This window comes from Amia ocellicauda, chromosome 9, assembly GCF_036373705.1.
Source record: "Amia ocellicauda isolate fAmiCal2 chromosome 9, fAmiCal2.hap1, whole genome shotgun sequence".
Lineage (NCBI taxonomy): Eukaryota > Metazoa > Chordata > Actinopteri > Amiiformes > Amiidae > Amia > Amia ocellicauda.
In genome coordinates, this window is record NC_089858.1 from 31,746,249 (window position 1) to 31,771,467 (window position 25,219).

At 44.6% G+C, this 25,219-nt stretch overlaps 1 protein-coding gene across 8 annotated transcripts in view; it reads left to right on the forward strand.

Annotated features, from left to right (window-relative positions):
* The window catches only part of gse1b (Gse1 coiled-coil protein b), a 298,511-nt gene that overhangs the window by 268,304 nt on the left and 4,988 nt on the right, over positions 1-25,219 (forward strand). For 3 of the 8 annotated variants that reach the window (XM_066714073.1, XM_066714080.1, XM_066714079.1), the window contains 13 exons: positions 4,216-4,415; positions 10,871-11,031; positions 11,639-11,833; positions 13,005-13,184; positions 13,312-13,673; positions 15,633-15,996; positions 17,405-17,991; positions 18,603-18,715; positions 20,622-20,889; positions 22,173-22,286; positions 22,556-22,939; positions 23,439-23,720; positions 24,941-25,044. In XM_066714073.1, the coding sequence (XP_066570170.1) occupies positions 4,216-4,415; positions 10,871-11,031; positions 11,639-11,833; positions 13,005-13,184; positions 13,312-13,673; positions 15,633-15,996; positions 17,405-17,991; positions 18,603-18,715; positions 20,622-20,889; positions 22,173-22,286; positions 22,556-22,939; positions 23,439-23,720; positions 24,941-25,044 (3,314 nt within the window). The remainder of the gene's footprint in view (positions 1-4,215; positions 4,416-10,870; positions 11,032-11,638; positions 11,834-13,004; positions 13,185-13,311; positions 13,674-15,632; positions 15,997-17,404; positions 17,992-18,602; positions 18,716-20,621; positions 20,890-22,172; positions 22,287-22,555; positions 22,940-23,438; positions 23,721-24,940; positions 25,045-25,219) is intronic. The other 5 variants (XM_066714074.1, XM_066714076.1, XM_066714075.1 and 2 more) reach the window with 5 other exon arrangements.

Here is a 25,219-nt window from a genome sequence, read left to right on the forward strand (position 1 = left end):
TGTTCAACTTCTCATTAATGCAATTATCTAACCAACCAATCACATGGCAGTTGCTTCAATGCATTTAGGGGTGTGGTCCTGGTCAAGACAATCTCCTGAACTCCAAACTGAATGTCTGAATGGGAAAGAAAGGTGATTTAAGCAATTTTGAGCGTGGCATGGTTGTTGGTGCCAGACGGGCCGGTCTGAGTATTTCACAATCTGCTCAGTTACTGGGATTTTCACGCACAACCATTTCTAGGGTTTACAAAGAATGGTGTGAAAAGGGAAAAACATCCAGTATGCGGCAGTCCTGTGGGCGAAAATGCCTTGTTGATGCTAGAGGTCAGAGGAGAATGGGCCGACTGATTCAAGCTGATAGAAGAGCAACTTTGACTTAAATAACCACTCGTTACAACCGAGGTATGCAGCAAAGCATTTGTGAAGCCACAACACGTACAACCTTGAGGCGGATGGGCTACAACAGCAGAAGACCCCACCGGGTACCACTCATCTCCACTACAAATAGGAAAAAGAGGCTACAATTTGCACAAGCTCACCAAAATTGGACAGTTGAAGACTGGAAAAATGTTGCCTGGTCTGATGAGTCTCGATTTCTGTCGAGACATTCAGATGGTAGAGTCAGAATTTGGCGTAAACAGAATGAGAACATGGATCCATCATGCCTTGTTACCACTGTGCAGGCTGGTGGTGGTGGTGTAATGGTGTGGGGGATGTTTTCTTGGCACACTTTAGGCCCCTTAGTGCCAATTGGGCATCGTTTAAATGCCACGGCCTACCTGAGCATTGTTTCTGACCATGTCCATCCCTTTATGACCACCATGTACCCATCCTCTGATGGCTACTTCCAGCAGGATAATGCACCATGTCACAAAGGTTGAATCATTTCAAATTGGTTTCTTGAACATGACAATGAGTTCACTGTACTAAACTGGCCCCCACAGTCACCAGATCTCAACCCAATAGAGCATCTTTGGGATGTGGTGGAACGGGAGCTTCGTGCCCTGGATGTGCATCCCACAAATCTCCATCAACTGCAAGATGCTATCCTATCAATATGGGCCAACATTTCTAAAGAATGCTTTCAGCACCTTGTTGAATCAATGCCACGTAGAATTAAGGCAGTTCTGAAGGCGAAAGGGGGTCAAACACAATATTAGTATGGTGTTCCTAATAATCCTTTAGGTGAGTGTATATATGTGTATATATATATATATATATATATGCATGTGTATGTATATATGTGTATATAATATATAATGTGTACAGTGTGTGTGTATATAATGTGTACAGTATATATGAACTGATTTCTGGGGCAGTACCTGAGGGTAAATTGTCATCTTTATAGGCTCAGAATACATGAACATAAAGGTGCACAATCGTACCTTTTGTTAATTTGTATATTTTCTTGATTGTAACTTTACATTATAATGAATATAGCCTATGTTCTATTTTTTTCTATATATAGAAATGATATGCATTAAACAAATTAAATGGCACTTACACATACAGTAAATTTGATTTGTGTAAGAGGTGGTCATAATCTGAATGATGTAAACAATAATAAACTCCAGAGTAAAATTTGTAGATTAGGAAATATGGGTCTAAGACATGTAAGTCCATATTTCTCCTATAAAACATCTGCTGAAAACAGTCTAGTATAATAGTTTTCCTATGTCAGTATAACAAAACTGCATTAGTTACCCAGGTTTTATTCTTATAATAGTAGTAGTAGTACAAGGTGGTTTGAGTGAGGGGGAAAAAAAGCAAATAGCAGGCAGCTTTCATGATTTTTCAATAATTAAAAGGATCTCTCTGGATGGGATTAATAGTTATATATAGGCATTTATACAACTCAAAGTATTGCATTTTTACAATTTGCATTTTGGATGAATATGCTATTGTTTGAGGATGCTGGTCTCCTTTGCAGTGTGTGGTTTTCGGCAGTGGCCTTCAGACTGAAGTCACAGGGTTTGTGCTGTAGGCTGAGTAATAACTGGGATGTTTGCCTGTTTTTATTTTGTGTCAGTGTGAGTTTAGTCAGCATTTGTTTCATATTAGTCGTGGTCCCTGTCAAGACGGTGGAAATGTTGTAACTTCTTTTTGGTGGTGGTGAACTTCACATTCTCGTCGAAGTCCCCTGGGAAATCGACAGACAAAAAAAGCAAACAAAATTGAGACAAAATTCCTTTTAAGATGGGCTGCTTAATTCACGGTCCTTATGAATGTAGTTGGCCTATTGAAACAATTGTATAGTTTAAACTGCACGGTGGAGCAATGAACTTTAACTGTAAGGGAACGTGTGCACACCAGAGGGTGGCTAAATCCAACAACCATTTGTGATTAAATGTGGTTTACAGCTGCTCAGTGTTCAAGACGTATAGATATGTTGGATCGATCTATAGTATATTTACTACATTTCAGTGCTCCTCAGTGAGTGTTTTCAACAATTCATTTTTATTTTATTTTTTTAACTGGCCAATTAAATTTATAAGCGCTCTGTATATAATAATCACTCTGCAGTCGCTCCACAGAGGAGTAATAATGTCAGCATTTATTTGTAATGAATGACCCTCCGTTGTTGACCTGTGTTCATTCAAAAAATGGTCCTGTTGAAAAGACCGGCAGTCAGATGATGGTGGCATTTCCTTAGCTTAATCTAACCAACATTTTAAGTTCCATGTTAAATTCCGCTCTTCGGTTGCCTCCAAACATTTGAGCTGGGAAGGTGATGTAAAAACAAACTGTGCCTGTTAGGTGTTTGAGATTGCCATACCTAAACAGCAGGCAGCTTGTTTACAGTTTCACTTTTATGCTTCAGTGTACAGGGAAATGGGGCTGGCTTTTCATTGTGCCCTGGGAGCGATGGCGACGGCGTAAGAGGCTTTCTCATCAGAGGCCACATTAGAGTAGCTGTGCCGTGACCCTTCAGGTTGACTGCGTGTGAAACTGATGAGCCAGAGCTTACTGTACAGTCCACACACACGCATACACACAAGTTAATTGCATTAATTGAGGTATCCCAAACACTGTTTAAAGATCTGACCTAGTTTGCTTCTTCTAATCGCCTTTTGGACAAATACCACAGTAATTGCTGTAGGCCCAGAGGTGATGATACCGTATAGAGGAGGAGGGGAGGGGGAGTCAAAAGGCGACCCGAGTTTCCATTTAGTCAGAGAATTGCTATTCCTCCACAGCGAGCACCTCCAAAGCCCAGCCATGATTTGGTACGTGTGGCCAGATGCTGACCCCCTGGTTAACCTCTTATCTGCTCGGCGGGACTCCTGTTGGAGATAATGGCAGTGACTGGAGGTTCTCAGTTTTCCTGTGCCTTGGAGAAAATGTTCAAACCCCTGTTGCGAGGAGCTCAACGTGTCCATTGGTTAAGTTTGCTCCAAACAGTGGCTTCACTGTTGTATGAATGGAAAGTTTGCTAGAGCAGCCTTGAGTGGCACAGACTGTGCAGATTGAGGGCAGATTGAGAAGGCAGGCCTTGGCTATCCTTTCTTCATTGATGATTCTGTATTCCTGTGCTGAGTCAGAAATGTAACCAAGTAATGTAAATCTGCCAATTCTGTGATCCATGTAAATCCAGTCTTATGTCAACTCATCACTTGGACTGCTTTTACATAGTTTATTCATTGTAAGTTGCTGTGACTATTTGTAATGGTACTGAATGCTTTTCAGTATTTACGATAGTTTCCCCTACAGTAATTAAACAATAGGTCAACCCTTATCAGATAGTGATTACGCATATGTGGTGCAGTTGGTTAACTGTTCTGAAATGGAGATGAAATATTGTTGTTCCTATAAACCCTTTCAAAGGCTGCTTGGCTGTTGTGTTGCTCAATTATGTATCCTGTCTACTGACTGAAGGCTCTTCATAGCTCAAGCACCCAAAACTTTCAGCGCATACCTGTTGCCTTAACCTTTGAGTCTGAAGTCTGCTGATTCCTGTGGAGCGTGTATGTGCATGCAGGCTTTCTTCTCTCAGAGCTGTTTTGCTATGAATGCCTCATTGAATAAAGAGGCACACGCATGCATCCTGTACTTTTTTAAGCCAGCTTTGATCACAGAGACAGGCTAGAGAAATAGGGAAAGAGGTATCCAGTTTTTGTCGTGGAGGAGACTGAAGATTTTGTATTTTAATTTTTAAGGGATTGTGAAGGCGTTTATTTGATGTTGCTAATCTGCCTCCTCCTCTTTCTCCTGCAGGGTCTTCGATTAGCAACGAGTCATCCCCCGTCTCTTCCCCAGCGACCAATCACAGCTCTCCGGTTAGCACCCCCAAACGGGGCCCCATGGGTCCCATCATAGTGCCGCCGGGGGGCCACAGCGTGCCAAGCACCCCCCCTGTGGTCACCATCGCCCCCACCAAGACCGTCAATGGGATGTGGCGGAGTGAGGGTCGGCAGGTAAGTCAATGAATTGTGTAGCTGTGTTGTTCATTGTGGGATACTGTAGAAGATATGGTCAGGATTGGATGCATATTTATTTGTCCCTTCACTGTATAACAGGAGTTTGTAGGACTGTGGATCAGATCTGTTCAATATGGAAATGAATTCAGCTTCCGATCTCTAAGCATTGCTTATGGCACTAATGGTCTTTTTATTTGTCATCTCCCCAAGCTAAAAAGGAACCCCAGATAATGAGTTATTGCACCTCACTGGGAATATAGTGTGAGAATCAGAGGTCTAGCGGTGTATAGACAGGCCTCATTAATACTGTGAAAACATTGTGAGTTTGACACACAGCCCTGGGGGGCTGAAGTCAGCAGCCTCCCTGACACAGCTGCAGGAGACGACACCCTCCAGCTTCCTCTTTTTCATTTCCCTCTTTTCACGGTGAGCGGCGTCTCCTCACGCCTGGGTCCCGCGACCCCTTAAACGTCGCTCTGACAGCAGTAGCCAGATTCAGAATATATCACCGCCCACCCCCCCCCCCCGTACAACATGAATGAATAATTTTAACACTTTTTTTTTTTTTTTTTGGCCCCGGCTTCATTCTGTGTATTATACATTGTACAAGGATTTCCTAATTCACCATTTTATTTGAAACTTGTCGCATTGCATGATGAGTAAACCCCCACCCACCCAGAATCTATAGAGCATGGCCAGATTCCCAGAGTATTGTGCTCCCCACGTCTAAGGCTGCTTACGTCTGTACAGTCTTTTTTTTTTCCTTTCTTTTTTTAGTTAGGAATCTCCAATAATTCCCCCTCTTTATCATCCAATTTGGAATCGGCAGTTAGTCAAGTGCTCTGACTGCTGCTTGCGTCTTCAGGAGGGATGAGACGAACGACATGTCGCCAGAACCACAAGCTGTCCGAGCTATCCATTATTTTTAGTACTGCAAGCCTACAATGTTCACAGCCCAGCTATTACTCAGTGCAGAGGGTCTGATGCAGCTGCAAACCACTCGCAATCTGCACCTGCAGCCGCCCAGGAGGACACGGGGCGTGAAGAGAACCCAGGATTACCCATAAGACTTTGCCAACCCCACTCCCACGGCACTGAGTCAGCTGTGTAAAGCTGGCAGTAGCATAGGATAGGAGACCAACTCGATCCAGGCTATAGGATGTTTCCTGCACTCCAGTCACTGTTTTATTTACCAGATTCACCACGCAGGAGCCAGAGATACCTTTTATACTATTCTCCAACAGTCTTTCTGCTTGGTTGCCTTTAAAAAAGGCACAATAAGGAATGTTTTTCATCGGTTTTATTTTTACTCAGCGATTAATGCAGCCCTGAGCTGAGATGGTGCATATTGCCCATTCCTGCAAGGCATAGGGATCTGGTATGATGCCATTAGGAGAGGGGGGGGGGGGCTCTGCACAGTACTTCCCTGGGCTTTTGTCCCACTGTTATCCAGCTTGACCTTTTACCTCCCAGCTGCCCCATCCCATTAGCAGAGCCCTTTAGAAGAGGCTAGAGGTCATCTGTCTCCTTTATAGACGGGGGTCAGCGAGAGGTCTGTCTGCCGCTAAACAAAACAAACTCCCACCCCTCCCCTTTCCCCCCCCCCCCCAAAAAAAAGTCAACAGATGTTACAGCTCCCATCAAAATCCCTGATTTCCTTTGATTAATTACTGCAGACAGTTCCTCTAAAGAGATTATAAACTTCTGAGTTCTGAAGTCTGGCTCATGTTGATTTGTTTTGGTGATTTTTTTTTTTTTTTTTTTTTTTCCTCTTCTTTCCCTAGCAATTAGTTTAGTTTAGTTTTATATGTATAAAAAAAAAAAAACTAGATCGGGTGACGTAGGGACAGGTCAATGGAGATTATCATACTGACAATTAGAAGGTCACGGGGTTCTTATTTGTAAATGTGTTCATGGAAAGCCATCATACTCTGTTTCTCTAGCATTTATTCAGGGCAATTGCAGAGGGCATGTGAAACAGAGTCTGGGCACACAGGCCATTTGCCGCCCTGTGAAAGACGATTCGGGGGAGCTGTTCAGTTCCGTGAGGACAGATTAGTTCCAAGGCAGTAAATGGAAGACCGTGTCCATTTATTAGTCTTGTTTATTCGGCAGGGCCCAGTGAACTCATTTAACTCCACGGGCCTGGGCACCAGCAATGGAGGGGTGAGCAGTCCTTTTTCTTTTCAAACAGCCATTAAACATTAACAAAGGCACCTCTATTTGGCACTAGTTTTTACTTTTAATCAACAGAGGGGAGGGGAGAGGGGGGACTAGAGCCAGAATGGGAGTAAGAGTTCACCTCGCTGCTATCATTTCAATTAGTTCCCCAGCAGTAGCAGTCTTGTCTTGCCTGATGTTAATGCGTTCAGATCTTCTGGGTCCAACTTGTATCAATATGCACAAGGCTTTGAGGATCAACCAACGGTGATTCAGAAAAACACTGAGAGGCTCGAATGCCATTAATATGCACAAACGGTCATTTATTGAGGAACACTTTCTTGTTAATTTAATATGTGGGGAGTTATGGTCACAGCTTGTCTGCTAAAATGTTGTGGAGAACACACCTTTTACACATTCCACAAAGTGATAAAGAGTGGGTGGGGGGTCCTGGTATTTTGCTTTAATGACTTTAGGTGTCTGGTGTGTTCCTGAAGCAACTTGTAATTGCTTTTTAATTGACAATTACATTTATTGCTCAATAAGAAACACTTAAAAAAAAATCATGATTCCCCACGAGCCTTGTAAAGCTAGCAGTAGAGAAGGTTTGAGGCTTAGGGCAGTGAAATGAAGCTTGCCCTTCCTGAGGTTTTCTTCGTGGCTCTCCGAGGGCTGTACTGTTAGAATGCAAGGCGGCGTCTCCGGGTGCCGGAGTTATGCCCCCGGGCTGAGGGCTCCTGTTCGGCCCAGCTGGTGCACACTTGGGAGGGTCAAAGGTCAGGAGTTGGGGGGAGGGGGGACTGCACTGGCAGTCTATCGCCCTCCCTTTTGTATGTCTGCCACAGAAACCGTAAAAGCAGTGTCTTTTATCATCATTAGAAAGCCCTATGCAGTCATTTGAATCTGCTTTTAATGCAAAGAAATATTCAAATGAAAGTGATTTGAATAGTTCTGCCAAAGGGAAGGGCAGCAGACACTGTTTTCCTTAAAAAATAATTTGTGCGTGTTTTTTTCCATATAGAATATATATATATATATATATATATATATATATAAAATGAGAGAGAGAAAGAGAACATATAATGGAGTTCATGCTGGGTTTAAAAGCTGCAAGCACAGTAACAACAAATGTTTCATGATCATGAGACCAAAGGCTTGTGTCAGAACAGTCAAGATCATATTGTCTAGCATTGTGTCTGAACAGTCAAGATTTAGTTGTTTTTTATTTAGAGTTTAATTTTAGAGTTCTTATATTTTTTGAGGCAGAAGTGCTTTTTAACAATTTCAAGCTTTTTCACAGCTACAGCACTAGCCTATACAAGCAGCTCTTTTCTCTGTGGGACATTTTTCAAGTCTGCTGGTGTTAGTTTGGAAATCTAAGACAAGAAAAACAAAAGGCTTGTCCCAAAGCTTTACACAAGCTGGAAACAAGAGCATTTTCATTTTTAATGTTTGTAAGCACGATAACGCACCTAGCAGCACTGAAGTATCGGGCAATGACGTACAGTATTACTGAAGCATATGGTTTCATAAAGTAGTAATAAAAGGAAAGTCTAATTTTTCATAGCTTATCATGCTGATGTCTGGTACTTGACATGTACTTGTGAATGCATGTAGCTAAAACATAACAACAAAGTGAGAGGTTATGTGAGACGGGTTGTGATGATTTGGTGTGGTGTTTTTTGTTTTGTTTTCTTTTTCATGGGAAATCCATGACAAATATGCAAGTGTATTAATCATGGTATGACCTGTCAGGAATACAAAGGTAACGCAAGCAATTCCAATTACATTTATTTTTTGGGAGGAAATTGGCCTTTGGAAGTTTTTAAACCATAAAATAATGGTTAGCAGTTTCTGGCATTGTAACATTAACAATTATTTGTATTCTTTGGTAATGGAGCGCAAGTTGTGTTGCATATTTATGAGTAACAACCAGTTATTGATGGGACTTTATTTGTGGCCTTTAATTTCAAACCATTCTGACCTCTTTCACAGCCAGATTCCCCAGTGACAGCAGTGTTCAGTTTCCTTTTTAGTTTGTATGCAGACTCTGTTGACTAGCACTGTCTGTTTACTTGCAGATAAACAGGCTTAACAAGTATCGAGAGGGAGACAAAGCTAGTATAATTAATTTTTAAATGTAAAAAACGCTGTCTCGCAGGACTACTGCACCTCTAATTTCATCTAAAGTGAAATGCAGCTGCTTTAATTAAACCTGTCAGTATATGACATTGCAATTAAAGTATTAGCACATACCTTAATACTCTTACAATAATTGTATCATAATGCACTTGACTATGTGTAGACCACATCCATAAAAAGAGAGAAAGCTCAAACAGTTCTGTCTCCACTGTTAACAGATGTTAATACAAAATAGCTTCCAATTCACTGCCATTTCAAACCAAATAAATGAAGGGGGGTGTCTTCCACTCCAAAAGCTCTTTGCAAATGCTGTCAGTCCAATAAAGATATCATTCCATTTTATTTACCGCAATATTATTTTGAGTGACACAGCAATCTTTCTTCAAACTGTGTTAATACATCTTTATAGTATGCAATGGGTGTGGGGAGAATATTGCTAAATGTCAGCAGCCACACCAAATAAAAAAAAAAAAGTTTTTCTTAATAGCAAGGTTTGTACCTTTCAGAAAGCTTGGATTCCTCGCTAGATGGATCAATCAATGTCTCGGCAAAAGAGAAAACGGTGAGGGAGGGAGAGAGAGAGAGAGAGAGAGAGAGAGAGAGAAGACACATTTCAAGTTTTTCAGTTTGAGCTCTGATTTTGACTTCTTTTGACATTTCTGAACCACTTTTCTGCCTCAGCGCACATTAAGGGTGCTGCCGAGAGGCCCTGCCCCCCCCCCTTCCTCCCCTGTAAGCGCAGAAACCCATTAGAAGATTTTAGCCTTTTTAAGGGACCTAGGAGATGGGTAAAGGGGGAGGCTTGAGAGAAGAGGAGACGTGAGGGGAGGGAGTGCCGGGGTGAGAAAGCAGGGCTGGCTTGCTGCCAAGTGAAGCGCATTAAAATACAAGGAGCGAGCAACATGCTGCCTCAAAAAAACATTACTGGCATTTAATATTACATGTTAGCGCGGAGGAGTCAGGACGGGTCAGCGGCTCACAGCGGGCAGCCTGCATGGGAGTGGGGCTGGCCTTGGGGGGGAGGTAATGGTTCACAAAATGGGATTTTCTTTATCATTGAAAACAGAATGGGAACGGCGTGTACACACACAAAACTAAAAAGCCCCCCAATTCCCTCTTTCCAGCCCCCTGTCCCGTGGACACTGGAGGTCAATTCAGGTCAGTTTAACCCCTCAGCCGCCCTCTTATCCCCTTACCCATGAGTCCAGGGTGTCGCCAGGTTAATTCCGGCGCTGATGCGATTTTCTGCACCACTTCCCCTTCATTGATAGCAGTGTTCGTGGATGAACCCCCAGCTGCCTCGAACGCACCCTGGTTGGGGCATGTCTTTCGTTCACCTCAGTCTCCTTGCCACACTGTTTGTGTGTCTCGTCTTCTCTTTCTCCGTCTCCTCCGCAGACTGCCGTTTCGGAAGGCCCTTAAAATTGATCCTAAATAAAAGTATATATTTATTGTCCCCATCCATCTTATTTGAGTTCAGGAACAGGTTTACAGGTTCTCCTTCGTTTTTCTCCAAGCAGTCATATTTACTGAGAATTGGCAATCAGGTGAAATATTCTCAAGGATCAGCATATCAAATCAAAACTGATACAAGAAACATACATAGCTTTGAACTGCATGCAACTCTGGTATTCATGTGCTTAATTAATTTTTTTTAAAACATTTGCTGAGCCTGAATCTGTTTGTAACAGCAGGAAGGCTTTAATGTTGTTTAGGGGTTTATTTTGGTTTGTGCAATCACTCTGTTTTCAGTTCCAGATTTTTTTCCCAAGCAGTACATTCTCCAAACTTATACCAGACGAATTAACAAAGTGTCCTGACCGAGTGGCGCCTGCTAATGCATGTGGACGTACATGATGAATTAATTAAGCCCCTCTCCCAGCCCCACCTTAAAAAGGACTCCACTGTTAGGAACATAACCAGTGTGGCATAGAAATAGGTCTTTCTTCTGTATCATTGGATTAATCCCGCCTCTCTTATCTACAGTGGTTAGGTGGTGAAAGGTTTAAAAGCTGCTGCTGCCTGAGACTGAGCCGCCGTTCGCAGCTTTAATTTATTCGCATTCTGATTCCTCCCTGAGAATTTGCCTGTATTTTTAATAGGACTTCCAGTACTGAAAAAATGAATGAATTGTGTTTGTGCACCTGCAGGCAGAGTCTGGGCCACGTGGAAGCAGTCGGGATCGTCTGGGTGGTGAGTCGGCCCAGGAGAAAGGCGGCCCCTCCGTCCCCCCACACCTCATCGGTAACCCCTACACCTTCAGCCTCGCCCCCGGCTCTGTGGTCCAGGACGCGCGCTTCCAGCAGCTAAAGTGAGTACCATCTTCGCCCCCTCCACATCCAGCCTGCATGCTTCTGCTGAATTAATAAAAACATTTTAAAAAGTTGTCCATTCCTTCAATTTGAAGTATATATTTCTAGTTTCTGGACTTCTATAATATACTTTGTGAAAAACTTTTTTTCTAGTGCGGTAGTGCATAAATATTGTCTTGTGAACTGATATTCAGGTAATATGCTTTTGAAGATTTAATAAAAAAAAAAAAAATGGTGTGACTAGCTAGTACTGCTATGACATAAGGGCTATTGTAATAATGATAGACTTCAACACAGTAAGAATATTTACAGAAAGCTCAATCTTTGTATTTTTCCAGCCATTGAATAGATGCACTTCAGTTTTAATATTTAGCTTTTTGTGAAGCACATGGACTGGACTGGACAAATCCAGACTCAAACAGTGTTTCACAGGCTATGACTTGCATGAAACTTAGATCAAATGTTATCGTGAAACCAGTCGAATCGGTATTAGCTTGACTGGGGTGCAGCTCTCTTCCTGCCCATGTCCCTTCTCAGCTGGGCGACTGCCATGTGATGTGATCAAGCCATGTGCAACAGACCTCTCTCTCTCTGCGTCTCCCCCAGTAGCCTCCCACGGCAGGTGCACCACGTGGTCCCTCCAGCCAGCGTCCCCGAGGACTACCTGCGCAGCTTCAGACCCTATCCCACCGCCGAGGACCTGCGGATGCCATCGCTGCCGCCCCTGGGCCTGGACCCAACTACAGCCGCAGCCTACTACCACTCCACCTACCTTCCCCACCCTTCCTTCTCTGCTTACAGGTATGAGCGCTGGGCCAGTTAGACTCTCCCAGAGAGACCAGGGAGGTGTCCAACTCACCAGGTTGCAACATACTGGGCTCTATTTCAGAACCACACATTGTTTACCAAGTGATAAAAGGAAACCAAACCCATCATATTGCAAAATCTCCTCCTAAGTACTTAATTTAGCTTCCCATTTGTGTTCAAAGACTTCATCCTGTAGTCTTTTTATTGCAGTTAATGCAGTGGTCAGTGTTTTACAAATGTAACCCAGTTTTTCCTGTTAGAGTATCCCTTGGCAATGTATGGAAAGTTAACTGAAAGGGCTGTGGTGGAGGTGGGTCTACATTAAGTGCCAGATGATAAAAGCAAATGATAGTGATTATACTTGAACTGTATGCATAATATATTGCCATAACATCTAGTATATTTACTCAAAAGCAGCAGATCCACAAAGTCTTCCTTTTCAGAACCATAACATGCTGGCAAACCTTGCATTGCTTTTTTAAATATTAATTGTTCTATGTATTTGTTCAGAAATTAAAGATCACAAGACAAAAACAGTGTAGGTTTAAACATGAAAGTGTTTCCTGAAGGGCATCTGCTGTAGCTGAATGAGGGAGAGAGAAGAGGTCCCAGGCTGCTGTGAAGGAGAACCCTGGGGGTGGGGGGTATAACAATTATATACTGCAATATCAATGCAAACAAAAGCAGTTTGAAAAATGTTTTTGTTAAATATTGTCTTGAAATAAGTACATCTTTCTTTCTACATTTTTCAGTAATTTTAATAAATACAATGTTTCACAGCAGCTGTTTCCTTCTGATTCTCTTTAATCATGTAAACAAATACAACCTGTCTGAGCCTCTCTTCCTTATGAAAGAGCAGACCAATGTGTCAAACAATGAACACAAATATGAACATACTTATTAAAATAGTACAAACATTGTTAAAATGTTGGATTTGCATGAGCTATAATTAAGTTCTGATGAGACACGTTCAGCACAACCCTAGTGTAATTTGTCTGTAATTGGGATGCTGATGTAATTCTCTGTGTTGGGGAAAATGTTAATAAATGTGTTTAATGGGCCAGCAATAGAGTCCTGAGGCCCTTCTGAAAGTGCTTTGAATAGGAGACTCTGTCCAGTAACTGATACAGGGTGTGAGGCCTGACTGTTTCCTTCCTTCCCCCAGAATGGACGACTCTTTCTGCTTGTCCCCCATGAGGTCTCCCTTCTACCCCCTGGGAACGGCGGGCACCCTGCCCTCTCTGCACCACTCGGCCGTTCACATGCACCTGCCCGGGGTGAGGTACCCAGCTGAGCTGTCGCACTCCTCGATCTCCGCACTGCAGTCCGAGCGCCTTTCCGAGAGGTACAAGCCCGCAGCCAACTGGGGGAACCTTGATTCCTGTCCGTTGTGTGTGTGTGTGTCTCGCATTCTTCCTCTCCTGCCCTGCCTTGCTCAAATTCCAATCAGAACTTGTTTCTTCTCCCCACAGGCTGCAAATGGAAGATGAACTGAGGCAACGAGAGCGGGAGAGGGAGAGGGAGAGAGAGAGGGAGCGTGAGAAGGAGAGGGAGCGGGAGGCTGAGCGGGAGAAGGAACGGGAGCGGGAGAGGGAGCGTGAACGTGAGCGCGAGAGGGAGCTGGAGCGCGAGCGGGAGAAGGAGAGAGAGCGGGAGCGGGAGGCGGAGAGACAGAAGGAGAGAGCAAGAGAGAAGGAGCTGCAGGCCTCCAAAGCCATGGAGAACCACTACCTGGCAGACCTACACGCCCTCAGGGCCCAGCCAGCTGAGGACCGGGCCAAAGCCGGGGAGAGACTGACCCCCAACAGGCCGGGTAAGGCTGGGCTACAGTCAGGTACGCCTTATCAGCCACCATTTCAGACCAATGAGCAAAAACCAGTGGAAGATTCAATTAGAATTACCCACAGCCTATTCTAGAACTCACAAGTGTTTTTTTTCTCCCTCCCTCTCTGAATGTCACAAATCCTTTTTGGTTTATATGCCCCTGTTTTAGGTAGGGAATAGGGGATCCTTAAGTTAAACAACAGATAATGCTTTGCTGATTTACCTTCAGTATTAAAAATATAGGCTTACTTCTGTTTCGCATTTGCATTGTGACCTGTTAAGGTGCACTCAAAGGAATTCAAATATTTGCTAAAATCATATGTGTAACCCACAGCACTCGGTTGGTGGTGAAACTGAGATTACCCTTGAAAACAAGTGCTGGGGGAATTCTCTGGTGCTGTAAACTGCACTAATAAAAATGAGGGGTAGGGAAAGGTCAACCAAGTCTTTTTATAGGGTAACCAATAGGGCGTTTAGATTTTTTTCCGAGCCCTTAGGCTTTACCTGCAGTGTCACGAGCAGGGGTCGAATGACTGTGCCACAAAGCCTGGTACTGCCCGAATACCCACATGGATAACCGCAGACCACCCCCTACACAGCTGTAGGAACAGAGTATGGATAAGACTCCGGCTTCTTGTCCGGGCACAGTGCAGCGTGAAAGAAATCAATCAGTTAGACAATAAATAAATTACTCTGAATAAAAATGGTAATAAAATCAAGCAGATGAAGGTTGTTAAGTTTTTTGATAGACAGGTAATTCACACTGCAGTATTCAGAGATAGTCCCAGTCCAATTGGCTGAACTGCTGACTGGATTGAAATTATTATACTGCTATGCGTGTGAAGAAACCTTAAAAAGGTATAAATGGGGAAAAGAAACACAAATATATATAGCTACATCTATATAGACACACACATATAGACAGATATGTGTGTGTATATATATATATATATATCTATATCGGTTTAAATATATATGTGTCTGTGTGTTTGTTTGTGTGTGTATGCGTTTTATTAGCTTGGGGTATTTTTCCTCCAAGGTAAATACATTATTTAAGATGCTAAACCAAATTTTCGCTAAGCAGGCCACGTATGAATATTCATTCTCAGTCTCCAAGCACAAAATACAAGTTTTGTTAACTAAATGCACACCGGGTACTGATTTCCCAGAGCATGCCGCACTGCAGATTATACTTAATTTAAACAACACAGATTTATTTTATTTATTTTTTCCTCTGTGGTTTACTTCACTGGTCTTCCACTATCCAGCAGAGAGGCACATAGACTAATAAATTCACCAGGCAGACTTTTCTTCAAAAAACGCAATCTGGCACTAAGCTCCCAGCTTAATGAAGTGGGATGCGAGGAACAGAATAACCCGTTTTGTGATGAACATTTTTCTTTCAATGCAGTATGTTTATCAGGCGAAGTGAATAAAGCTGAGAATGTTCAGATACGGAGACAAACCTAAGCCGGGGGTTATCTGTGTTGAATGAGCTCTACTGAAACGTATACATCCTTCCCCTGAGATTTTGTCAGTACTGCTCTCTTTAATATCAATACGCCATCTTTAATTCTATTGTTCACCAGTTTGGACATGGGATGTTTTTATTTTAAAAATTATACTACTGTACCATTCAATTTACTTACTTGTTTTCTTTCCCTGAACTAATTTCTACACCTTTCTAGTTAAAGGTTGACCCCACTTATTGTTTTCTATGTATTTTTCTTGATATGTACACTTCTCAGTATTTACACCCTTCATTTGAAACTGTCAGTTCTGTGATTTGTTTAATTAAATTATACCTATTTACCAATTATATAATTAAAGCGTTTGATGGACACTGACTGTGTACTGATTACAATTGATTGAAGTGAGTTAAGACCGGTATGTGTCCAAACGTTTACACACGTTTAGTTATTATTTTTAGTCTTACAGGTTTTTTTTTTTTTGTTTGTTTGTTTTTAAGAAAAAACCAAAGAGCCAGCTCTCCCCGCACCCAAGCCAGTCCCACCAGGTCTGCTCCCCTCCCCTGCGTCCTCGACCCACCTCGCCGTGCCCGGCCTCATCCCTACCCATGGATCTTTCTTGGGGCCGGCTGGCACGGCTGGGCTGGGGGTCGGGGTGGGCAGCTCTGCCCAGGGGACCCTGGCAGCGGCATTGCTCCTGCAGCGCAACAACGAGGAGGAGAAATGGTTGGCGCGGCAGAGGAAGCTGCGGCAGGAGAAGGAGGACCGGCAATTCCAGGTGTCTGAGTTCAGACAGCAGGTCCTGGAGCAGCACCTGGACATCGGCCGGCCCGGGGAGGGAGACCTCCGGGGGGAGGGCCACAGGTGAGGACCTCTATATACTGCGCACCAGTAATGCTGAATAATTGGGAATTAAAACCGACAAATGAAGCTGATGCACAACTTGAAATCTAACTTAGAAAAGGCCCTGTTTGACAATTCTTCATATTTCCAAGATTTGCCATCCTGACGTAAATCATTCTGCAATAGATGTGACACACAAAGGAATTTCCTTATTTGAATGGGTCTCTTGTTCCTGTGTATGAGCCTGTGTCTTATCCAGAAGTACCTCTGTACTGTAATTTATTTGTGTTGGAGTAGCACTTGGGGAATTGAGCTGTCCTATATCTTCAAGAACTTCAGAGAGATTGTCACAGAGGCTTTCATATCTGAAAGGTGTACCCTACCTGTCCCACTCCTTCACAGCACTTCGAGCTCTAATCACGGGTCTCATTGTTGTTTGAAATCTTTATTTAGCAATCGAGAGGAAACTAAAATGGGCCTGGAATTTTTTTAATTTTTAAACGGTTAAAAAAAAAAAAAAAAATTGCAGACCTTCCCAATTCTCATCGGCGGTGTTCTGTTGAAAGAGATCGTAATGCAACCTCCTTAGCTATGTGTGTTTGTTCGGGTCTTGATTGGCACTTTTTTTCTGAGCTGCTGTGTGATTTTGGCAGGCCTTCACCTAGTCAGCCCTGCTTGTTGACGAGGCTTTGTTATTTTCCATATGCACAGATTAGAGCTCCAAGCAGGTCTAATAGGAGGAGATTGTGGGGCAGTCGCACAATAGCTAATTCTTTTTTCATCCTCGGCACCTTGTATAATTCCAGTTATTTTCTTTTTTTTGTGCCCCCCTTCTCCGTAATATCTGCTTTTGGCCTGGCTTCTTTGGCATTATTGAGGTCAATCCTAATTAATACTATAATACCAGGCTTGTTCTAGGCATGTGAAGTAGACACACCTCCTCTTGGTAATCCTGATTGATAATTATATTGTTCCCCTGTGTTGTGCGGGGGGGACTGCATTAAACCGATAGAATGAAAACTAGGAGGCCAGAGAGCAGCGATTAACATAATCTGCTTGGGTGGTGGATAGCTGTTTAATTAGCTGGTTTAGTTGAATTAACTGTGACGCTTTTAAAGTTATTGCTTTGCCTGCCACTCTGAGTTGGTTCACGAGAAACTTCAGTTGACACACACACGCACACACACAAACTGATGCATGATGAATGTGTTTCAAGGAAAGGCCATTTCAAACAAGCTTTCCCAGCTTACTGCGGTTGAGTGTAATGTTTCTGTTCAGCTGCACATTACTGCGGGGTTTTGTGCTCAGTGCTGCTGCTGAGGAATGCTTGCTGCCCGAACCGAGCTTTAATTCCTATCAGTTATGGCGAGGGGTGATTTATTATCACTGCTCTCTTGAATTTTCATGCGAATCCATTTTGCTCTTGCAGGCCCATCCCAAACCACCACGAGCCGGGGGGCAGAGATTTGCTTCCACACTTGGGGGGGCCACCACCCCTGATCTCCCCCAAATCTCAGCACCGCGAACACGGCCCCCCACCCCCCACCACCCTGTGGAACCCAGCCTCGCTCATTGACACGGTCTCCGAGCGGCGCAGCCATGAGCCGTCCCTGCCCTCCAGCCACTACGAGGCCAGCCGGCAGGTCCAGGCATTGGGCAAGGGCGAGCGCCACTACGGCTCCGAGAAGCTGGAGGAGAGCGGCAAGAGGAAAGAGTCTCTGGAGAAGTACCCCTCCCTCAGAGGAACCAGCTTCCTGGAGCCCAGCACGTTCCTGGCCGAGCTGGAGAAATCCACACAGTCCTTTCTCAACCAGCAGAGGGCATCCTTGTCCCTGCCCAGCCAGTATGGGGACCTGAGTGCCCCCCACAAGGCCAGCTCCCCCTACAGAAGTATGCATGCACCCCCCCGGGGGCCGGACCCAATGCTGGTGTACGACGACTTCCTGCAGCAGCACAGGCGGCTGGTCAGCAAGCTGGACCTGGAGGAGAGGAGGCGGCGAGAGGCCCGGGAGAAAGGTGAGGTGACACAAAAACGTACACACAGCTGGACACGGCAAACACCGCTACTTGGTTTTGCTCCAGACTACAGAACATTGAGAGACTGGATACTAAAAGATGAATTGATATTTGCAGTTTTTTTACTTTCAGACTTATAGTAGGGCATATTTGGAAAGCAAATTTTCAACACAAGATTTACGTGCTCACCTCATGCAGGTTAGTTAGAGGCAGTCGAGGGTTCAGATCACAGCTACTTCGTTCGAAAGTGTTCTGACTGTGTGTGTGTTCTGGCCCAGGCAGTGGGTCATGTTTTTAGGCCGTGTCCTGCGTTATTCCACTACACGATCACGGCTAACCTTCCCCAGAGCAGAGACAGTACTGTCACTGACGCCTCCTAAACGCAGGCTTCTTCTGTGTGCATTTCTTCTCTTCCTTCCTACCCGCTGCTCTGCGGAAAGGTTACGTTTGCTGGCTAATTAAGACGGCGTCTGACAGGCTCAGGATGTGTGGGGGAGCCGCCGTGATGTTCCTGCCACACCGAGCAGGGGGGGCGCCTTTGTGTTTGTGTGCGCAGGTTTGCCTGCCACCTCCCCCCCAGTCTCAAAAGCAATCTCGTTTCCCCTAATTAGGCTATTACTACGATCTGGACGACTCGTACGACGAGAGCGACGAGGAGGAGGTGCGAGCCCACCTGCGCCGCGTCGCCGAGCAACCGCCACTCAAGCTGGACGACTCGTCGGAGGTAACCGTCATCACCGAACCTTCTTCCATCTCCTTGTTTTGTTTTTTACTTTCTTTTCATTCATCTGCTGCGAATGGGGTCTTTTAACTACAGGTGAAGCGTAGCAGATGCCGCATGGGTTATAACGCACTACCCGGTGTGTCGGAGACTTTACAGCGTGAATCGATTTAACTCAAACGGAGATGATGGCACATGCTTGCATTACCCCTCGCCTGGTGTAAGGTTACTCTGTTTGCCGGCAAAATTAACTCACCAGGGTTGGCTTATTCAAAACTGGTTCAGCTAGACTCCTCACTCACACAGGATGTTTTGATGACATCACTACAGTGCTGAGGTCTCTTTGATGGTTAACAGTACATTAGTATTATTATTATTATACGTAGTTACAATAACCTGTGACTGTCCTTGTAGGTTAGGGCTTTCATATCTCCATGCTCCTCCACTCTCTGGTTGGTTGTTCTAATCTAAGGCTCTCAGACTTGAACACAGAGGTGAACGTCTCCTCACCTGTAAAACTCTGGCCAGAAAATAATAGGAATGGTCTTTTAAATCTGTCTGAAGTATAGCTAAGCCTGTGGCAGACTATACTCAGGCCTTCATCTGCAGTCTTTCAGAACGAGAAAAACACCTTTGTTGCTGCCATTCAATTAGCAGAAAAATAACCCTAAAAGCATCTATTACGACTCCAAAGACTCATCAACACTACGGTTCAGCAAGAAGAAAAGCGCAACTCTAGACCTCATACAGTTGGCTAACACTGCACAGCATGTCAGAACTGTGATCCTCAGACTGAAAACAATTCTGCTTCTGTGCAGCGCTGTTTACTCTTATTTATTACAGCCGAAGCGCACCTTTAACCAGAGCTTTGGTTTGAAATCTGTATGGTTCTGGATTTATGTGGTGTTGTACATTTAATATTGTACGTTGCTGTGGGTAGAAAACATCAATTTCTTTCGTGCCTTATCCACAGGTGTAGGTGACTGAATTCTGTGGTGAAAATGGGTTTTCTTGTTTGTCTGTTCAAATTAATCTCCTGGTGCTTTCTTGTTGAAAACTATGCCTCATGATTTCCGCAGTCCCTCAGCTCTAAACACCACAGTAATCCCCCTCCCACGGCCCTCACTCTGAGTGTTGGACTGCCTGGCCCCACAGTCCCCGAGCCACCGCCTGTGGGCCGGGGAGCCCCAGCAGTCTCTCGGCTCAGCTGTACTTGCTCACTCGCAGACAGACGGGTCCCACCACGTGCACTTAGAAAGGGTTGTCCTCTTCATGTATTATTGGAAAGAGGGCAGTTAGTCACAAGAAAAGCAATCCATTACTCTCAAACTGCCTTGTCAATACATATTTGGTTTTGTTAAGCTGTGTAAAATATCTCTAGTTAGTCGTAATGAAACGTGAAATCGGCGGAACCATACATTAATTTATGTGCTGTTTGATTTAGTTTTTTTTTTTTTTTTTCCGGGCGTTGAAACTCCACATTGTCTTAAAAACTCTGACAACGAAACCAGACGAAATTAAACTTGACCAGACGATACAAGATAATCTCCCCGTCCGGAAACTATTCTAGGTGTCAAAGCTAACTTTAACCACATCCTGGGACTGAGCCCTGACTAAAATATCTTGAGTGTTTCAGATGACTGGTTTTGTAAGAATGACTTCATTAACACCCACAGACTTGGTTTAGAGCCCAGTTTAAAATTCAACCTGAGTAAGATGACAAAAAAAAAATGAAACCCTTCGCAGAGTTTGCTGAACTCTGATCCAGCTTAGAGGAAACAAAAGATGATTGAACTGAAATAATATGGGGAAGTGTTTGCAAACCTTTGACTGCCACTCCAGAGAGAGAGTGAAGAATTTATACACTACATATACACTTACACTAACCCGGCCCGTCTCTCCCCTGTAGAAGACGGACTTCCTGCGTGTGTTCGGGTTGACCACTCGGGCCCGCCGCGACGAACTGCTGCTGCAGAAGAGGAGGAAGAGGCGGAGGATGCTGAGGGAACGCAGCCCCTCTCCACCGGCCGTCCAGAGCAAACGACAGACCCCACCACCACCTCCCCTCAGCACCCGCTACACCGCCGAGCAGATGAACTGCACCCCCGAGTTAGAGGACAAGAAGAAGTTCCTCACCATGTTCAGCCTGTCCCACGTCAACACGCAGCAGAGGAAAGGTAAGCCACAAGTGTCCCGACAGCAGAGGGTTGTGGGTAGTTCTAAGGGCCAGATTAAATCCGACCTTTTTCCCCCCATCCGCTCATTGGAAACTACAAACATGTTCAATTATGAGTAGAAGAAAGATCAAAAATAATAATAAGCTGCCACTGAAGACATGTTTGTAGTTTTCGGGTTGACAGGTGGTTCAAAGTTTTCTTTAAATCTGACTAAATCCCTCAGAATCGCCAATCTCTGAACTGGCAGTTTTAAAGATTTTTAAGTAGGGGGACCATATGGCTCCATAATCCCAAGCAAACAGGATAGGGAATAAAATTTTCTTTAAATGTGAAGAAATTGATAAGTAAATTACTGTGCATTTGTCAAGACAATGGTCTCTTCATTTAATTTTGAGGCTGAAAGAATAATTTGATCAGAAAAAGCCCTGAAAGCATTAGATTTAATATTTAAATAATATTGACTGCCATATTTATGATAGTTTTATTTTCTTTGCAGTCATAAATACCACAATGCATCTTCTCGTATTTTATAAAAACACTATTTTATGCATTAAATTGATAACTAAGCAGTTTTCTGAAAGAAAGCTTTCCAGTGCAATCTCACAAAACATCCTATTTGTAACACAAGCACTTCGGAAGCCGCAAACGAATATCCCAAACCTAGAGGAATAATTGCTCCTACAGCGGAATGTCTCTGGCTTGGCGGACGCCATCTGAAAGGGTGTCCAAGTTTGGTTATACAGGAGCAGATTTGCTCAAGCTTGCAGCCGGCAAGCTTTCTCCTCCAGTGCAGTGTGTAGGAGCCAGCAGCTTACTCTGATTCCCACCGCCATTCTTCTCTAATCACGGAGGATTTACAGAATGCTTCCCCCCAGGCAGCAGTCTAGAGCCTTACTGTTTTATAAGAAGGATTGCCTATTGTTGTTGAGGAAGGTGGCATTGTCTAGCTGGGTAGAGCAGAGGATTAGCGACAGCAGGGACCAGAAGAAATTTGGGCAAAAACGTTGACATCCATTAGGAAGTAACTCTGTGAAAGAAGATCCACAAGTTCCTTGTAAATCAGGGCAAATTCCACTGGAAAGCATATAGTTATTTTTTTGTTCACACAGAATCATGCTTAGCTAGATAGCTGTGTGAATAGAAATGGAATAAAACAAGATAAGGAATTTCAATTAAACACATCTTTTTCACTAAAGCAGATTCACCCTAAGGAATTCACTGCAGAGTTAAAGCTCGGTATCATCCAGTTCAGTGACACTAAAGTGCGTCCTCTCTCGATCTAGACAATGAAAAGGTGGTGGAGCTGCTGCAGGCTATCAAGCAGAAGAGTGTGACCCTGGAAAACATCAGACACCCCCTTCAGCCCCTGTGCAAGAGTCCTGCTGCCCCCCACACAAGTGAGAACCCTGTTCCCTCCCTCGATCGCCACCTACAGATGTTTTAGTACAACATTCACTTCAATATTGTTTATCTGCAGTCGGACGCTCTTGCCGCAGCCATTGCAAAAGAATGACTCGTCTGTGTGGAAGGGTGTGAGTGTCAGTTAGTCACCTCACTCAAGCCCTTCCTACATACTTCTGTAAACGAGAGGAATTATTCTAAAGCATGCTGTGTGAAATATTGAAAGTGTTTGGAATCTAACCAGCAAGGTCTTGGGTTTTTGCAGCAGACACGACTGCAGGCCACCCTCCCGCTGACTCGGAACGGCCGCCAAGCGTCCGGCCGCCAACCCCCTGCCCTCCCGACTCACAGAAGGTTGTGGAGTCCAGCCGGCCGGAGCAGCTAAAGCCCTCAGAAGCACTGAGACCAAAAGATGACCCCCGGGCTCCCTTCCATAGTGGGGACAAGGCCAGGCTAGGCGAGGGCCATTTGGCCAAGAAGAACCCCAGCTTACTCAACAGCATGCGGCCCCCACAGCCCCCCAAGGATGGCCCCCACAGCCTGAATGGAAAGACCAAACCCTGGGAGAGTTTCACTCCGGAAGAGTTTGCCCAGCAGTTTCATGAGTCAGTGCTGCAGTCTACCCAGAAGGCACTACAGAAACACAAAGGTATGCGGAACTTGCAGAGAAAAGCCCTTTATTTGTCTAAATCATAAAAGTGTGCGAGAGCATTTCCACTTTACCACACTGTATTTGAGCACCTTTTTATGGCCTGTTCATTACCCCTGATATTATTCCCCACCGTGTGCTCCTCCAATTTTATTTTTTTATTGTATGCTGATTAACGAGGATTTACACCCACATGAGAAGAGCTGGAGGGCAGTGATAGTATAGAATCATAATTATATTCACTATAATCTCCATCAAAATTAGATTCTGTCAATAACTCAATAAAAAGCAGTTTATCATTTTTGTCTGCAGTTCATAAAATGATTTGGGGAAACGTTTGGAACAAAAGATAACTAGAGAAATAAATGAAATGGGTTCAATTCTTCTCTACTCGGAGGAATGCTCGGTTTTCTTCTGGACATAAAAAGCCCACCAGCCCACTGAGTGTGCATCTGATGGTTGACACTCTTTTTTGTTATTTCTCTCTCTCCTCTCTCAGGGTGTGCGACAGGGATAACAGAGACGAACCACAAGCTGGACTCGTCGGTGCACTACAACATTCCAGAGCTGCAGGGCCAGTCCCGGCTGGCCGTCCCCCAGCCCAACGGACAGCACTGCCCCCTGCCGCCCCGTCGAGACGTCCAGGCCATGCGGGAGGAGGCCTCGGGGAACGAGGACGAGGAGGACGAAGACTCGGAGGAGGAATACGAGGAGGAGGCTCCGGCTCCAAGGTGGCAGGGAATCGAGGCGATCTTTGAGGCCTACCAGGAATACATTGATGGTAAGCGTAGCCTGAGTTTCTGTGATTCTGAGCTACAGGGCCCAGTCCAGCAAGTTTTACAAATCTCTTGAAATCCACATGTGCATTAGAGGCAGGAAAGGGGTTAAATTGGTCCAGGAGAGTGAATAAGTAGATGTCATCAGCATGGAATTGTTGTTATTGTTGTTTACAATGTTAAAAAAAAAAGTAACTTTAAAATCCCATAGTGCCTAAAAGCATCCTGCTGACTATGAACTCCTGTAATCTCCCCATGTGGAGCTCCTGGGTGATGCAGTGGCTTTACGGGGGTTTGCGTTTCTTCCTCACTGACCTAGAAGAGAAATGTGGGAAGGGATTTATCAGTGATGGTGATAAATAGAGCAAGACATCTTTTCTAATTCTGTGAACTACAACAACAAAAAAACTGTGGGTCCACCAGAGGGCGCCACACCACACACAATGTTCCAAAAACTGACACACAAGGCTCCACTGACAATCACAAGCCAACCACAAAATACCAGGAGACCTACAACTGGAATGGTCAGAGGCGTCTATGGTTTGGATGTGCCCACTATCCCTTCATGAGTAATCGCACACGAATGCAGCACTGCACGGGGTTGTTTTGCAGAACTGCAGAAAAACAAAGCAAACTGAAGGCTGGGTTGCCCGTCTCTCACAGACAGTGTGCAGCAGATTGCAAACACTTACACAATCTGGTCAGTCGTGCTTTACTGCCAGGAGACCAATGAAACAAATGTTGATATTTGTATACATTATCTGACACCGCTCATAGCTGTCATCCTGACCAATCAGGCGCAGCCAGAGACCAGTGACAGAGACCAGTACAGGAGTTTCAATTCCTTCTAAACACCCCCCTGCCGTTCATAGCGCATTGATACAAAGACAGTGTGTCACAGTGTGGGGAATTGGATATAACAACGGCAGGCTTGAAGAGACTTCATTCTCTCTCCTTCTCTCCCCTCACCTCCTCCTCCTCACTGCTCCTGTCTGTCCTTCCCCTTTAAATCGGAAGGAAAAAAAACACGCTCCTTGCAGACTAATGAGGCCTTCTGCCGAAACCTCAGTGTTTAGTGAAGAACAGGCTGCCTGTAGCTGCGCAGACCGTCTCTAGTGATTAGTGGGAGAGTGTCGGCGGAGATGCTAATGAGAGCCGGGGTGATTTCCACAGGCTCACATACTGTTGTTCCTTCTCTCCCTCTCTCTCTCTCTCCTTTTCCCAGAGCAAAGTATTGAGCGGCAGGTGCTACAGAGCCAGTGCCGGAGGCTGGAGGCCCATCACTATAATCTGACTGTGACTGCGGAACAGCTCTCACACAGCATGGGGGTGAGTTTGTCTTTCTGGCTTTAACAGGCCTCCCGAGACGCATCTCTCTCTCCTCTCTCTCTCTCTCTCTCGGCAGCCCCAGACCCCCGGCAGCACAGCCAGGCAGGAGATAATTACAATCTTCCCCCAAATCCTGTGTAAGATTATTGAGCTTCACACACACACACACACACAC